Below are 18,221 nucleotides of genomic sequence, written 5' to 3'. Positions count from 1 at the left end.
TCAATATTTTACCATTCAAAGATGGCCAACACGTTGGTTATAAACGTGGTGGCCATGCTGGAACTTTCAAACAATGATAGGCGTATTGCTACACCAACTCAAGATTAACACCAGCTGCTGTGTTTAGTTTTGCTACTGTAAGCATATTTCTGCTTCGCTTAGACAGTTATCTTACAAAACAGTGGTTCCCATGGATCGCATTTGAGCAATGATAAGCTGTACAGTGATGAAGTCAAGTCACTGCATGCAGTAAACGCTTATTCATGCATTATGGCCAACTCAGTATTTGTCCTTTGAACAGATACAAGATACAACATAGGTTGTTAGAAGTTGTAATCGCTCAGGGAAGTGTGGAGTGTGTCTCCAGCGAGAGAAAAAAAACACAACAAAGAGAAAATAGTAGAGACAAGTAAAATGATAGCAATTGTGTGTTTATAAAGAACCCCATTTTTTTCTCCAAAGTTGCAGGGAAAAAGCATTCCTGTATCTGGAACGTATCTTGAATTCTCAACAAGTCTGTCATTAATATCGTCGACGCCATTTCTACCTTTTTAACAGTATTGGGGGTCTGATCAGGGTGAGTTTATAAGAGGGATGCCCAGTGGCGGCTGGTACGGAACGGGGGTGGCAGGTTGAAAAATATTTTTAAAAATACACTTACTTCTTCTGACGTCTCTCCTCGTCAACTCTCCCCTTCTTTTTTTGCCACTGAGTCTGGAAGAAGCAGGAAGCACACAGGCTCCCCTAAGCAAATCACAACCCTGCAATGCAGGGTTGTGATTGGTCTGAGTGCTGTGGTTCGGTGCTGAGACTGGGACTGTGAGCCTGTGCATGTTCTCCACCCAAGCTGTGGATTACACAAGGGTGGCGAACTTGCAAAGTGCGCATGACAGTTTGGCCGGCCCAAGAAGGCCAGGCAAACCGTCATGCGCACTTAAGTGCATGAACCACTCATCCTTCCTGTGCCACCCGCCCAGCCCCGCCCCTCCCTAACCCACCCCCGCAGCAATGAAAAATAAAATGATAATACCATTGTTATTATGATTTTATTTTTCCATTTTCCACTGCTGTGAGAGCAGTGGGGTGACACTCCTCCACCTTAGCGGAGGAGTCTTCCTTGGGGACGCCTTGTGCCTAGTTGTGGCTGGGATCATTAAGGAAATGTGTGATTGGCAATCCATATTGTAAGGATACCGACTGAGTAGGAATGCGGAAGGTGCAACTCAATCGCGTGCGCACCAAAGTGACAGTAAAAGAGTTACATACTCACAGGAGTTGACCAGTGAGTGCAAGAATAGTGAACAAGACCGTATGGTTAAGCATGGAGCGGTGGAAGCAAATGAAGTAGCCTCCTATAAATGCCGGCTTTAGCCTGTGTAAGACAAATATGGACACCTTGACTTTGCACGGTGGGAGGACAAGGATGAGTCTCCTGCAACCGCAGACACAGGTCCATGCACATCTAGAGGTATGCTGGGAGGTAGTCATTATATTTTTACCAAAGACGCCAACTAGAGACAGTGACGGTTTATTGCTTCCGCGCTCATCCTGTGATCTTCTGACGATTCTGGCACCTTAGGAGACGTAGCACTTATCCTTGCAGTATATTGACTGCCTCACCAGCACAAAAACCGAGACCAAAGCAAATGGGACCCTGAGCTGTTCTTATTGTTCTAACAATAGATTGGTGATATGGATGTGATTTTAATAGACACCTAGAAAGAAACAGTTTCAACTCTTTTTCAATAAATTAGAGCGGAGAGGTAGCCATACATACAGAGACACCTATCTGATAACATGGAGCTGAAATTGAAACTCCTGATAAATGATAAATAGCCCGCCACCCAGAAGAATACGTCTCTGGAAAAAGAGATCAACCATGCAGAGATTGTGTCCATGGTTACTGGTGATTGGTGGGGGGGCGGGATATCGATAGCCTACTTGTAAGCTCACAAGTGTGAATAATATTGGGATCCTTGTATGCATGTGCAATATATTAAGTCCTGAAGAAGGTGGGTTAGACCAGAGAATCTACCAAAACGCTACATCAACTGTCTTCTATTATTAATGTGCACTTGTGAAAGTAATGATTGTTATAAGAATATGTACAAGATATGAAAAACACCAGGATAAAATGTTAAGTCAATTTGAATATGTTTATTTATAAGATAACACATGAATGATAACTGGTTTTAATGTGCAGTCTGGTATTGTGAAAATAAATGTTGTTATAATTCGAAATAAGAAACCACAAAAGTGTCATTGCTAACGAGGATCCCGCTGTTTTAATAGCTCTGCAGCTTGAATGAGGTCAGCGTCACTTTGAGTGTTTGCTTTGCTTTTTTACATATCACTGCTACGCCACTATAAAAAGAAAATTACTTTTGACAGTTACTAGAGATAAGGGAGAGCTGCTAGATACTCCCTTGGTAACACATATAGCTTCAACTTGCCCATTCTCTTTTTTCAGCGCAAATTGAGGTTATCCCTTGTAAGATCTGTGGGGACAAATCTTCAGGGATCCACTATGGAGTGATCACCTGCGAGGGATGCAAGGTAGGTCCAAGCACACACATTGCTTTGAGAAAGAATGAATACAGTTGTGTTTCAATTGAGTATTATTTTAGGATAAAATAGATTATGTTGAGGCTTTATTTGACCAACATGTGTACCGAACAGGTGTATCATGGCTTGAGCTTTCAGACCAACACGCAAACATCTTTAAAAAATGTATACTGATAATACTAATGAAATAAATCATGAAGACTGTTGGTACTGAGTGGTTAGTTCTATATACAGTTATGTGGTCAGACAGTGAAGGATTATTATCAAATTATGGACAAGTAAATGTTTATACGCTCTCCTCAATTGACTTTTGATTATACTGATTATCTTATTCTCTTTCAATAAAGCCCTGGTTACTGAAAGGCGCTTTGAAAGTTAATAAAAGATGTTGCATATTTTTTCTATCCATGTCATGTTTGTATAAAGGAAAGGGTCCATTATATTGCACTTGAATGAAATCGTGCATGACTCATCCCTTAACTTTTCCATTAATGTTTCTTCAGTGAGAGGTTAGGCAAAATGCTCTTAAACCCATCGACACCACTCTTTTAGGTGGAGGTCATCAGTGCCTTAATCAGAAAGCTGCAAAGATGTATTTGTAGCTCTAGGTCGACAAGTTCACACCGGGGGCGAGGGACTGGCTCAGATCATTATAAACTGACCGCTATATTTGCCTCGAAATTACATAGCAGTTCTGTTATAAAAATGTAAAATGCACCTAGAAGCATTGAGTGGCACATTGAGAATTATACAAGTGCAGTTATCTGTTGGTTGTAGATTTCAACATACAGTGGGCCTTCGGACAAACCAGTGTCCATTCAATGTACTAACGCAAGGTGCAACACTACATTCATTGCTCTTGAAAGATGTGTGCAATATGAGGATACATACCTGCCAACTTGAAGAACAATCTCACCGTGCGAGGAGGGGCGTGGCCTTGAAGGGGGTGGGGCCTCGTGTGCAGAAGTGCATACCAGGCACTTTTGAACATCCATCCAGCCCTGAAGCCCCCTCCTCCTAAAAAATACCCAAAAGCAGGCCACACCACTCTTACCTGCACGGGCCGCGGCTGCTCACACCTGTCCTACTTTGTAAGAAGTCCGCGTTCTCTGGTGCAATAATGCAAAACAGACAGAGCACGCTTAGCATAGTAAAATAATAAGCATTGGTAATTTTTGATGATTATTGATAAGATCATGCCACTGTGCATTGTGTGGGATGCCATTAAGGCATTCATTAGAGGGAGAGTCATAACTAAGCAAGGATATAGAAAATAGCTTAAAAGCTAAAAACTATAACAGATTTTAGAACAAAATGTACAGCAGACCTATGTCAGAATTTTAAAGAATTCACTCAGGGCTAATAAAAAATCACTCGTCATTGCTAGACAGGCAATGAGCGAGGCGCATTATGCACAGTGTGCCGCGCTGTGCCGGTCCCATTCTCAAAAGGTTTATGAGGAAAGAAACTTCATGGGAAATTTCTAGCCTAGGAGGCACGTGAACAAGCAGCCAAGAACAGGATAAAAGCCTTGAACTGCCCAACCTCAGGAATTACGAGTAGGGAACCAGAGACGATGAGAGAAATTATGTTAAAGCATTATAAACTGATATACAAAATCAGACGATTGACCTAGTCTCCCTGAGCAGATTTTTACAGACTGCAACATTCCAACATTTACTACAGAAGAAGAGGTTGATATGTCTTGACCCTTATCTAAAGAGGAGTTGATAGAGGTTATCAAGAATATTCTGAACAGCAAAGCTTGGGCCCGGATGTATTTCCGTGTGAAATAAAAAACCTTTTTTCAGATGTTCCGACTGATTATCTTTTAACACTTGCTAATATGCTACAAGGGGGCGTTATACTGCCGTCTTTTTTAAAAGGGAATGTTCTACGTTTCATGAAGAACGGCAAGGATGCTGAGGATCCAAATCCTATCGTCCTATCACATTACTAAATACAGATTATAAAATCATTATAAAGCTGCTTACCAAGAGATTTAACTCAATAGCTTTCGGATTGATCCATACATATCAGAACGGTTTCATAGCAGGCCAGCAGTTGGGGACAAATACGCACTATCTGGTGGAACCGTTGGATTATTTTGCAGTTAATGACATACTAGCTCAGGTGTTTCTACTAGATGCAGAAAAAGCTTTTGACCTTGTGGTCTGGGAAACCTTATTTAATATTCTGATCAGATTTGGTATTCCATCCCGTATCACTGGGCTTATATATAACATGTACTGTAGAGCCGAAGCCCGTTTTATCATCAACTCAGTAGAAGTAGAGTAAATAAAGGTGCTGCGCGGCACAAGGTAGCCTTCTTCATTGAGCCACTAGCTAGAGTGATTCGAGGAAATAATAATATCCATCCTCCTCTGCCACAGATGGATTAGATCAAATTATATGCCGACGATATCATTTTAATTTTGGCTAGTAGGAAGGAGACCCAAGGAAAGGTTTTTGAGCTTTTTGCTAAATATGAGGAGCTGGGAGGGTATAAAATTAATAAGAAAGAGATTAACATTGTGTGGTTGTAACTCTGATGGTTTGCACTCGAATATGGTTGTATGTGTCAATTCACATCCGAAGCGTTATCTAGGCATAAGTTTCTCTTCTAAGATCGAGAATCTGTACGCTCTTAATTTTGCTCCCCTCCATTTAAAAGTTCAAAATCTATTTTCTAGATGTAACTCTCTCCTGTTGACCACTCTCTGGAGAGTCTCCCTGATTAAAATGTCGGTCCTTTCATTATTCAATTTCTTGTTTTATCCTCCGCCTTTTTTAAATCTGTAGAGTCCAGGGGCCTCATTTATGAAGGCCTTGCGCCACCGGTGCGCCACTTTTTCCCATTTTAAAAGAGACGCACCGGCGGCGCAAGACCTTCATAAATAAGTCCCCATGTTATTATCATTTATCTTGCAAAAAAATCAGCCAGAATTGCATTAAGCACTTTATACCAGAAGGATGGAGGGTTGGTCCTCCCTAATCTTAAAGATTACTACTTTGCCTATATTGTACAATACTTTTCTAGGTTTAATTGAAAGCTTCAGACAGGTTTTTAAAAAAAATATTATGCAGTTGATTTTTAAAGAGTTTCAGATTCTGGATGTGTTAAAGTCTGTTAAGTTACCCAAAAGAGTTCACTATAAGCGCTTGAAGTGGTTCTTTCGAAAGCGTGGGGATCTTTACAGGAGATATTCCATTCTCCTGATTCATGCGGCGACATCCCTGGAACCTGGGGTGACCCTTGCATCCGAAATCACCAAAAAGTGGGGAAAAGTGAGAGATAGGAAAATTTCGGATTTCACGTTGGTTGATAGATGGCAAAACGTAGCAGAAGTCCGACAGCGTATACAGGATGACTTTCTGCTCCTAGGCTGATTTAGAAGACTCAATAAAATATTGTCTTATCTAGGCAGATCCTCAGTAGCAGAGAGGCGGTCTTTGCTCTAAATGAGAATGGGGCACTGGAAAAGCCAGGGGAATGGAAAAGAATGCTCTCAGCTATTAAAGGCACTGACCTGACCCAAAAAAGCTATAAATATATGGGAAGGCCTGGAAATGACCAATAAGATGTGGAAAAAAGTTAATAGCCTGAATTTTAGTGTGTTAAAAGGGGCTAATTGGCTTTGAATGTTTTATGGTTCTAAAAGGCTCCTTTATAGAACCCGGCTTTTTTAACACACATTAATCCCAGTCTTCCAGGCAACTGTTTTCAATGTATGGGCCAATCTCCTGCCATTTGTATGTGTGAAATTGCTCATTGCTCATCCATTCAGGGATTCTGGGTTGAAATATTTCAGTACTATGAAAGGGAAGGGTGGGTCAATATTGGCTCAGCCACTTGGCTAAGAGTTTTGGGGTACGATCTGGCGCTGGGACTGCCCGATGAATGGGTAAAATGAGTATATACAGCAACAGCCGTAGATCGATCTCTCTTACTCAAAAAATGGCAAACTCAGTTCTCCCCGCAATGAAGGACTGGCTACAGAAAATGAGGTGAATTAGAATTAGCGAACAGTTATATGCAATATGAACTGGGGGAGGGAAGACATTTGAAAAACTCTGTGGACAACATTTCCTGCCTGAAGAAGTAGGGTTAGCTTGAAGAGTTTGATTAAATTATTTGGGCTCTTCTCCCTCATTTAGTTTGTATGCACTTTACAAGCTATTTTTCAATCTGCATTTATGGTACGTATTCTCTTTGCGTCCTGTTGATAGCTGTTTATTGTAATTTGGTATATCCTGTGCATCGACTAAGTTATAATATAATATGAAATGTGTATTTATATCTATATTTACTACTCGTATGCTGAGTTTATGATGAATATTACCTCGAATATATATTTATATAATACAATGTTTGGATCCTAATAAAAAATTATTTGAAAAAACAAATAACAACCCATAAGTTATAATCAAAGGAAAAGCTAACTGTTCACTGTCCCATACCACCTTGGATGGAGGACAACTCGCGTAGCTATAGCGGCATGCATATGGCGCAAGGGCATCCTCTATTCAGACCTTCTAGAGTCTTTGTTGTCCGAACAATCAGGCCTGATCCTGAAATGAAGATCTCATTAAAGGAATCTGTTAAATGAGGTCCTTTTGATGTATTTCTTGAAGGCTGAGGTTGAGGGTTTGCAGGTGTTTCAGGAGTAAGAGAGTTCCAAATTCTATGGGCCGACCCTGAGAAGGTATTGTCATAGGTCATTTTTCTGAACCTTGGTGGTTCTAAAAGGAAGGAGAGAACACTTCTAAGGGAGCAGTTGTCTTCTGATATTGTGAGCTTCTGTGCCAGATATACAGGTGTCTTATTGTCTAGGGCTTTATGTATCAAGCAGACTATCTTCTGCTGGATCTTGTCTTCGAAAGGGAGACAGTGGAGAGATTTAAGAAATGGAGTGATGTAATTGAAACGTCTCAAACCTGCAATTAGCCTTGCTGCTGCTTAACTAGTCGCCTTAAGTGGTGCCATTCTTGCTTTCAGGAGTTAAAATTGCACTCCCATATTCTTATCTGGTGATGACTAGGGACTATACTACGACCTTGAAACCTGGAGGTGGTATCTGTACATGGTTTTACCTTCCCGAAGATATTCATTTCGATAAAAGCTCCTCTTGTGGCTGCACTGAAATGTGCTTGCATGCTGAGGTTCTTATGCACCGTTATCCCGATGGACTTTGTAGACTCGATGATAGCGTCATGCAATTGTGGGCCCAAAAGTGGTAATCCATACTTCAGCTGGTTGTGTGCTGTGTGGTGGGGATATGAGTAGGAATTCTGTTTTCAGGGCATTCAATTTGAGGTGGTTCTGTGATAGTCAGAATTGAGTTATCAGAAGTGAGTCATTTAGTCTCATTATGTCTTCTGGAGAGGAAATCTTTAGGTAAAACTGAGTGTCATATGCGTGCATGTGAAAAATATGTTTTCTTGTTTGACGTTGTCTGTCGGTTGCTCCATACAAAGGTTGAACAGAGTGGGAGATAGGGTGGATCCTTGTAATATCCCATGTGTGACAAGGGATGGTTCAGAAAGTAAGTTTCCCATTTTGATTGTTTGTGACCAAATGTTGAGGAAAGTGGTGAATCAGCATAGCAGACATTCCCGTTCTGTGTTCCAGAAACTCCAAGAGCCTATTGTGAGCGGCTGTGTCGAAAGCTAAGGACAGGTCAAGGAGGATCACTGGGCACAAATAGTTCTGGCAGAGTATTTTGAGCGCATCATCAAAAACGTGTAGGATGGCTGTCTCTGTGCTGTGCGCAGGTCTGACACCAATTAGAACTCGTCCAGCAGGTTGAATTTCAATGTATGGCAGAGTTGTTATGACATTTGACAGTTGACGATGACTGAAAGCAATTATGTACAATACTCTGTAATGGGACGTGCCGCCTTATTTAAAATGATGGAGCTGCCGCGGTTCGTGTATTCTGCAGAACACCCTATGTAAAATACCACCTAGTTTTTTTAAACAGATAGATTCTGAGCTGAGGCTACTCTTGTGGGACGGCGGTCAGGCCAGAATAGCGCTGCACAAGTTGCAGCACAGTGTCTACGAAGGTGGGTTGGCAATTCGCCACATTAAAAAGTATTATTGGGCAGCGCAATTGATGACCATAAATGAGTGGGTGTTCCGGGAAGAAAGAAATCTGCTTACAGAATGAATCGGCAAGGTATGGGAGAGAGCGGCTACCTAGCGGCATTATATGGGCATTGAGTGATTGACGGGCTACCCACACATACCAAGGTGATGGTACAGATTTGGAGGGATGCTACTACATTTCTGGGTTGGAAGGATAAGATATCTGAACGAACGCCACTATGGGTCAGTAAACACCTAAAGGAAGTGGGTCAACTAAAAGGCTTTCAGCACTGGCAAACCATAGGGATTGAGCTCCTGAGAGATGTCTGGAGAGGGGGTGGACTGATAAGGTTTGAGGATCTAAAAATAGAGTATCAGATGTCAGATAAGGAATTCTTACGGTATCTGCAGCTACGTCATGCACTACAGAAGCATGTAATAGATGGGGACCAAATTGCAGAATATGCTCCTCTTGAGATAGACTACTCATGGACCCCATGCCTGAGAAAGCTGTTTTATTGATATACAAAAAGATAATGAACAACTCCCCAGACCACTTGTTGGCTCTTAGGGAGGCCTGGACAAGAGATGTAGAGACGTTGGAAGATGACGACTGGACAGAGGCGATACAGAGTCCAAGGGAGGTGGCGTTAAGAGCGAGATTTCATTTCATACAATTGTGCATTCTACACAGATCATACACCTCTACGGTGCTATTGCACCGGATTGGGTGCAGGGATTCCGACCGATGTGCACGGGGATGTGGGGAGTCGGGTACGTTCTTTCATATCATGTGTTCCTGTTCTGCGATACAAAGATTTTGGAAGGACGCCATACAGGTCATGTCGGATGTCACCGAACAAGAAGTTCCATGTGAAGCAGAGTGGCATATCCTTTGTGCGACAGGCGAGATAAAATGGCCGAAATATTCTAAAATATGGCTGATGATAGCTAGCATAGTAGCTAAACGCGTGAGCCAACCACCGAGCGTTCTGAAATGGCAGGAGGATCTGGACTGGTGCTGTAATGCTGAGAAGGTGGTGTACCATGGAAGGGGGTGCCCAAAGAAGTGGGATAAGATGTGGGGAAGCTAGGTACTATACAGAGGTGTTTAATTGTTGGTTAATCAGCTATGTGTGGGAGGAACGGGGAAAATACATACTGTAATGCATGAGTATGTAACAGACTTCGCCTTGATATAAGGATTTTGTACGATTTCTAATAGACGCTCACAAGTAAAATTTGTAATGCCATATTTGCCCAGGATGTACTTATTGTTGTCTGTCTTGCTGCCAGGTTTGGTTTCTCTAATAAACAGATGTTGAAAAAAAAACATGTACAATACATCACTAATTTAGTCCAATTATTTCTCAAATACGGATGATATGAATGATCGGAAGGAGGTCAGCTGCTTCAGGCCCACAATCTATGAGAACATATATACAGAAAATCCGTCTAGAAACACAAAGGAGGTACACAGGTCTGAAAACAGACATCGTTCATTTAAAAATACTATTCCCAATTATATATCAACACATTTTCTGTGATCAAAGCTATATGAAGGAAATGTGTGAACTAAAGTATTTATCAGAGTTAGGAACAGAGAGGATCAATATCAAACTCCATTTCATCATGCAGTTCCTTGTAAAGACAAGAGGACGATACGCAACACAAAATAAGGTGCCCTTTTATTAGCGTTATGCGGAACAGAAATACTAAAGAGTCTCTGTGGGCTGCTCCACCAACATATTGTAACTGAGCTTGGAATCAGGAGATTCTGTCGGGCTTTTACTATGCATTTAAATCTTGTGTTGGCATTAGAAAGTGAGGATCATGAAGAACATAACTAGACATTTACATTTCCAGTTCCTGATATTTTATGATTTCTATACTAATATGCCTATATAAATACTGAAATAATTTAGGGATCTCTTACTAAGATATATATGCCGTTGGACAGTGGACTCTTTTTCAACTCTCTCGATCAGAAGTTATGCTCGAAAGAACTCTCGCTGCTATGAGCAGGGAGAATGGATTTAGGTATTTTGTTAGCACTGCTTCAGGAATTATACACTAAGGGGCATATTAGCAAGAACTGCGATAAAATTATCGCCGCTTTAGTGGCAGGAAACTGACGCTAAAACGTCGATAATGGACTTGATAATATGCCCTTGTGAATTCTCATAGCAGTCCAGGTTAACACCAGAACCTGCGCTGCTATGGGAATTCACAAGGACATATTAAGTTCTTGATAATATGTCCCCAAGTTTTAGCTGCACTACTGGTAATATTGTGTAGTGTACATAAGCCTTTTAACTAACAACTATTGTTGATCTCTTCTATTAGACTTGTTCTATTTAGGCTTGTTCTGATTATAATCTTTACCGAACAATAGTGTAACGCCACAGAGGACCATATGCCATTATGGTACACTGTCTTGGATAAAAAAATAAAGGCCAGCAAATTGTCAGGAATTAAGGATAATACTGTAATTCCCCTGAGGAATTTAGGAAATCATCCACCTGTTCCAAATAAGGTACTGAATAATAACAAAATTAGGGAAAGGATAGTACAACGGTTCGCTTCCCTTTTCTTAGACATGTCTATTATTAATACACGTCTTACGATTCGAGGTAAAGGGGTAATGGTCAATCTCAATGGAAGTTTCATACATATAGGTTATAGGGAATGCATTTTTCCTCAGTACGTACGCATCACATCTTATATATCACTTGGAATCATTCATATATTTTCTTTCAATATTTCAGATGCACAGAATATAACAACTTCAGAAGTCCTTAAGACAAAAAGTTGGCAATGGGCTCAGTAGTCCCTCGAAGGATTCATAGATATTTGACAGGGCTCTAGATAATCTTTACTGTACCAATATTTTACACAGTTTAAGTTACAAGATTGCAATTGGTGGGGAGGTGTCTTTCGTGTTCAGGAAAGCAACCATGTTAGTTTTTTCAAGCCCCCAGGTAGTTTCTCTTTTTTGTTGATCTAGTAAGGGGGATTGGAGGCACAATTGAACAAAAGTAATGCCTGTAGGTATAGGGTAACCCACCGTTCCTTCACTGCTGCATCAATTACTTTTCATTAGGGTTTTACGTAAAGGCTGTCCCTTTATATACGCCTAAAATCCACCAGCAGACCACATTCCTCTACAACATAATGCACAGGATTATGGATACAATTTAATACGTTTTCTAGGATTCAAGTATAAATCCATAACCACCCTATAGTGAGCTTCTTTAACAGTTATGCTGTGTGACGTTTTAGAAATGTCTTGCCAGATTTGACTCTTTTTACTTTTTGCGGGTTGATACTATAAAATCTGTTCTCCCCAAAACATCTGCCAGAGAATACGACCTGTCACAAAGATGTTCAAACTGTTGAAAAGAAAATGAGCTCCGCAAAAGGCTCTCCTACATTTCTATTCAGTCAACAACATACCTAAAATTAGTTGTAGGAGTACTTGGTCAGCGGGGCAAAAAAAGGCCAGAGAAAGCAAGATCCACTGACTTTAGAAAAAACAACTTTGAAAATGATACCTTACTGTCTAGATGTTCTCTTTCTATGTAGTCAAAGGACAAAGGGCAAGATATTTTCAGGAGAGAAAGATAGAGGCACTTTGCTGCACTATATTAGGAGGGCACTCACCATCACTCAAGAAGGTCACAATTCCCCAAAGGTAGAAACTTTTTCTTTAACAGCCAGCAAAGATTTTGCTGTGCAGGAGACAGGTGGCATGGTAGGCTCCAGCATTACACTTGATTGCAAAGTAAAGGGTGCGGTCCAAAACATTGAACACCAAAAAGACAGAACCAAGAGACCTAAAAAAATCCAAGCCAGGGAAGGATGTGAAAAAAAGCTTCTCAAAAACACTACATGTTTATTACCATACAGCGGAGCAGGCAATGAAACAACAGCATCAGATAGTCTGAGATCCTGGTTGTAGGAGTCACAGTGCAGTTAGAGGTTACTGGCCCCCCATTTGCAATAACTGGATTTATTTACTATTGGTGACCTATGGTCAGCAGCACTTTTGAAGGTCAAACTGAATACCCAACTGTTGTATTTTACTACTTGAGTCTCTCACAAAAGAGATGTAGAGCAGTTTAAGGCTTATTCGACGAGGTGATGTAGGTTTAGTCACTCAGACTACATTGGACACTTGAATAATGCTTACTGGTGATCACATTAGTGCTTTTTATAAGAGAATTGTTATTTCATACACACAAGAACATATATTGCAAATGCAATAATGATCATCAAAGAAAACCAGAAGTCTTCGTTCTCTTCCGGGTACATAGCAAATGTTATTCATTGGGAGGGATTCACAATGCCCAACTCCATGGTCTATGAGCAGAACCAGGGAAACAGTGACAACATAATCTCACTCTTATACATCAAAGAGAAGATGCTCATGTTGCCACAAACTCAAAGGGGTAAAAGGGGGTGCTCTCCACGCCACGGGAGTCAACCTTTCCTGGCTGAAGACGGCTGATAGCCAGAAACCGGTCTAGGATGCTTGATTTCGGTCCAGGGAAGACATGGCATGGCAGTTCAGGCTGGTCTGTTCCCATGAGGCACAGGGTCACGGCTGATTTGCATATGGCCGTGTCTGAACTGGGGTGGTGTGGAGTGCAAAAAAACGATGGATTTAGGCCCAGATCTCTGTACTGGGGTGAATGTATGACATTGTTCTGCATTCTGTCCATCAACTGTTGTTTTTGCATTTGTCACCCCGAGTGGTACGTGTATGCTCAAACGTGAGTCCCGTGCTCTCCACGCCACTGGAGTCAAGCTATCCTGGCTGAAGATGGCTGATAGCCAGAAACCGGTCCAAGATGCTTGATTCCAGTCCAGGGAAGATATGGCTTGGCAGTTCGGGCTGGACTGTTCCCATGAGGCACAGGGTCAAGGCTGATTTGCATATGGCCATGTCTGAATTGGGGTGGTGTGGTGAGCAAAAAACGATGGATTTAGGCCCAGATCTCTGTACTGGGGTGACAGAATGACATTGTTCTGCATTCTGTCCATCAACTGTTGTTTTTGCACCAACTCAAAGGGGCAATGGATTTCTCATTTTGCATAACAATGATTTTGAATTCAGTTACTGGTTCTAAATGTTAACCAGTTTCGATTAACCTGTCACAAAACGTGGACTGCCTTCTAAGTAACAAACAGTCCACCCACGATGGTGGTATTAACAAGTTCCTGCACCAGTACACTAAATAGGCATTGAGGTTGAAAGACACAGTACAAGGGCACTGCTGCACTATGATGAGAAAGATTGATGCTTTTACATCAAGGGTATCACAATTTCTCTAGAACCACTGTCGATCACTTGTACCTTGGACAGAGAGAGCAGTTATACCTTTGTAACAAAGTGATGCACTTTGGAGTACGTGCTTGACCTCAGAGACTGGCTCTAGGGCCTTATGGACACAAGGCAGGGCAGCATGGATTTCCAGAACAACAGCTAGTTGAACCGCTGAGCAAACAAACATTAATAGCTTGATAGCTTGTGTTTTTTAGTAACAGGAAGACACAGAAAGGAAACACCATGCAGCTAGCCACACCGTTCACCACACTCTCTCTTCTCTTATCTCAGAAAAAGGCCAACAAAGCAATTTTCTGAGAACCCCACAGAAAAAGTCTCTTGAACAAAATAAGAGGATATCTTATGACCCACTACCATATTAGCCACTTTATTGAAACGGTTGTATGTCTGAATATTGTTTAACTTAAATATTGTCTGACATAAATATTGTGTCCTAAATGTGGTTTACAGAAATATCGTCCAATTGAATGTAGATTCTCTCATAATAATGCCAATGCAATGATGCAGTCTTAAGTCACAATATATTATGCTACCACACCCTTCATACAGGTCCATGTTCAGCCTGTACTGAATGGGAGCTTATCTAAATACAAGGTGAAGAGGGAGAAGTTTAAGGCGTCATAGGCAGTACTACCTCCCTGTTCATAAATCTGTATATCCAAGACAGACTAACAGGCTCTATTGTGCAAAGAATGATTATTTCTTTATCTTGGTGATTCACTTATGTTGCTCTTTCAGAGTCTGATGATTCATGTAGACACATTAGGCTTTTAGAAACTCTTAAATAAAAACATGCAAACCCACATCCACACTAGGTGGTATACTTGATCATAAAGATGCCTCTTTACAAGCAACAACTGGTGCTAGGAGATGTCATAGTGGAAAAGAAGAGACTGGGAGGGTGGTTTTAGGTGTACGGAGTAGGCGAGGCCCAGGAATCAGAGCCTGTAAGTATAGCACAGGGAAAGCTTAGGTCTCCATCCTCAAATCAGCTGTGACTCAATGTTAACCAAGTTGTAGGATACTTTTCAGACAATAAGACAAAACTCACAAATAGGTCACCCTTTTTTTTCTTACAGCACATACATATGTCTAATTGGGTAAGGCACAAGTTAGGGTAGTGTCATATTTATCCAGATGACAGCCTGGTGATGTATTCACATTATGAAGGGCAGAAACATATTGACATTTACATAAGTTGTGAAGTAGGTCTCATAATAAGGAATTATTCCTTGTCGGTAATCCTGATTTTTCTTCAGGGGAATATCCATTGAAATCATAACCACTGAATAGTCCTGTCCGAATTGTCCTGCCCACGTGTGGGATTTTGGAGCACTTCTTCAAAAGTTGCATTTTGAATTACCTCTTAGCCAAACTTCGGAAAGGCCGGGAAGTACATGTAACACAGATGACAAGTTTAGCAGCTTATGAAGGTTGAATTGCGATTTCCATTAATTTACTATAAACTGTTACGTGCATAAAATCTGGAAATGTCACTAGAAAGAAAGATGACATGTTAAATGTAGCAAACCCTGTCCGTAATGCAATATAGTTGACAAATACCTGTTTGGACTTTCTTAAGTCTTTAGTCTTATTTAGATACAACTTTCAAATTATTCCCACGTCAAGTGAATGGAGGGACATCTCTCCCTGAGAAAGGGAAGTCTGAAAAAATGTTGACAAAGTATTATTTTGGTTGATTTAAATGTCTGAAACCAACTTAGCGCAGAGTTTAGGGTGAGTTCTCATTACTATCCTCTTACTATGAAATATTGTGCAAGGTTCATGGACACATAGAGACTGTATCTCACTAACCCTGCAAGCACCTTATCCCAACTAGAAATGCGGTGTTCCAGAAAAGGTGCTGTATGGAAGACTTGTGAATAGGCTCAAAGGGAGGGCTCATGAACGCTCAAAGAAGAATGCTAAATTCTCCTTGAGGAAATGGTCTCCTAATAGAGGGCAACATTTTAACACCCTCCAGGAATCCTTATTTGAAGGGATATTGAAAAAAGGAAGTTGGTGAAGGACGTTTTCTGTATACAGCCACTGTTGCACGGTGGGCTTTAATAGAGGAAAAGTGATGCTTTGCCCTTTAGAAGACATAGAAACACTGCATCTTCATGGCAGGTGGTAGGGTTAAAATTGTTCTGAGCACACCAGATGCTCTTGCAGATGCCCTTCTAGCTTCTTTGAATATATCCATGCACCTGAGGAACATTCAAGTGGGAATATTGTATGAGTTCAGGAGCCAGACTGTCAAGTTCTAGGACGGAAGGTAGGTTGCAGAATCTAGTCCAAAACTTGTGCAGAAGGTCCGGGCTGCACACAAGCCTTCTGTGTGGCCGTTCTGATAAATGGAGAAGGTCTGTTAACCACTATGGCGAGGACACTCTGGTGCAATAAGACTCATTCTGACCATCGAGTAAGACAGCTTGAGGATTACTGCTGGTAATGGAATTGAGAGCAAAGGTGTGAAGAAATTTGACTGACCAATTGATCCACTGTGAATTCCTCATTGTGCCTAGCTGGTAGAACTCTGAGGCAAAGTTGGGCATTTTTTGTTTTCTTCATTTGGAAAGAGGTCTAATTGTGGGAAACCCCAACTGCCGAATATGTCTCACAAAACAAAAATGTTTATAATCCATTTATCGTTCTCTTGGATAGTTTTGCTCAATAAGTCCACTTGCAAAAACCACAGTTGATGGACAGAATGTAGAACAATGTCTTACATTCACCCCAGTACAAAGATCTGGGCCTAAATCCATCGTTTTTTTGTACTCCACACCACCCTAGGTCAGACAATGGCTATATGCAAATCAGTCTTGACCCTGTGCCTCATGGGAACAGTCCAGACCGAACTGCCAAGCCATGTCTTTCCTAGACCGGAATCAAGCATCCAAGGACCGGTTTCTGGCTATCAGCCTTCTTCAGCCTGGATAGCTTGACTCCAGTGATGTGGAGAGCCTGGGACTCACGTCTGAGCGTACCCAGCCCATTCGGGGTGAAAATTGCAAAAACCACAGTTGATGGACAGAATGTAGAACAATGTCTTACATTCACCCCAGTACAAAGATCTGGGCCTAAATCCATCGTTTTTTTGCACTCCACTCCACCCTGGGTTAGACACTGGCTATATGCAAATCAGCTCTGACCCTGTGACTCATGGGAACAGTCCATCCCAAACTACCAAGCCATGTCTTTCCTAGACCGGAATCAAGCATCCAAGGACCGGTTTCTGGCTATCAGCCTTCTTCAGCCTGGATAGCTTGACTCCAGTGATGTGAAGAGCCTGGGACTCACGTCTGAGCGTACCCAGCCCATTCGGGGTGAAAATTGCAAAAACCACAGTTGATGGACAGAATGTAGAACAATGTCTTACATTCAACCCAGTACAAAGATCTGGGCCTAAATCTATCGTTTTTTTGCACTCCACACCACCCTAGGTCAGACAATGGCTATATGCAAATCAGCCTTGACCCTGTGCCTCATGGGAACAGTCCAGCCCGAACTACCAAGCCTGTCCATCGACTGTGTTTTTTGCAATAAGTCCACTTGAGCATTTTGGATCCCTGGAAGATGTACTTCAGTAACCCAGAGCTCTGTGGCAATTAGCCATTCCCAGATTGGGACAAGGCTCTGGTTCTCGTACCACTCTCCTTGTTCAGAAAGTGCATGGTTGTTGTGTTGTCTAGACAAGCAGGGAGTCCTTCTTGAAGGATAGAAAGAAGGCCTTCAGGGCTAGGTGCACCACCCTCAACTCCAGCAGGTTGATAACATAAACATAACCTACCATGTGTATTTGTAAAGCACATGTTCACCCAGTAGGGTATCTTGGCGCTGAATAACAGATGCTTATTGTTACCCAACTCCCTGGTACTCATTGATATGTCTGTTCCTTCATAGGCCAATTGCCTTAAATCTGAAGATGATCCATGTCAGCATCCTGCCTGATAGGGAGACCATCTGTTAGCATAGACAGTTTTGGGATGTCTTGATGGGAGGTCATTCAACAAAGCAGGTTATCTGGAAGACACTACCAACTGAGATTGCACTTTTTGAGGTGACAGTGTTAGTCGTTCATTTTGCCTGAAACCTGGTCCAACTGATCCACCAGACATGGTTGCAGAGGTCTCATATTCTGGCCTTATTTGGTACTAGGAAGAATCAGGATGCAATTTAATCTTTTTGAGATGATATTTGCGTCCCTGTTGT

At 41.6% G+C, this 18,221-nt stretch overlaps 1 protein-coding gene across 1 annotated transcript in view; it reads left to right on the top strand.

The window, feature by feature from the left end:
* RORC (RAR related orphan receptor C) overlaps nucleotides 1-18,221 on the top strand; it is a 327,095-nt gene that overhangs the window by 130,061 nt on the left and 178,813 nt on the right. Inside the window, exon 2 of the mRNA XM_078671266.1 lies at nucleotides 2,471-2,556. Coding sequence (XP_078527392.1) covers nucleotides 2,471-2,556 — 86 coding nt within the window. The remainder of the gene's footprint in view (nucleotides 1-2,470; nucleotides 2,557-18,221) is intronic.

Source organism: Lissotriton helveticus, chromosome 12 (genome assembly GCF_964261635.1).
Source record: "Lissotriton helveticus chromosome 12, aLisHel1.1, whole genome shotgun sequence".
Classification (NCBI taxonomy): Eukaryota; Metazoa; Chordata; class Amphibia; order Caudata; family Salamandridae; genus Lissotriton; species Lissotriton helveticus.
Note: the sequence above shows the minus strand (reverse complement) of the source record. Positions and strands in the feature narration are given on the sequence as shown.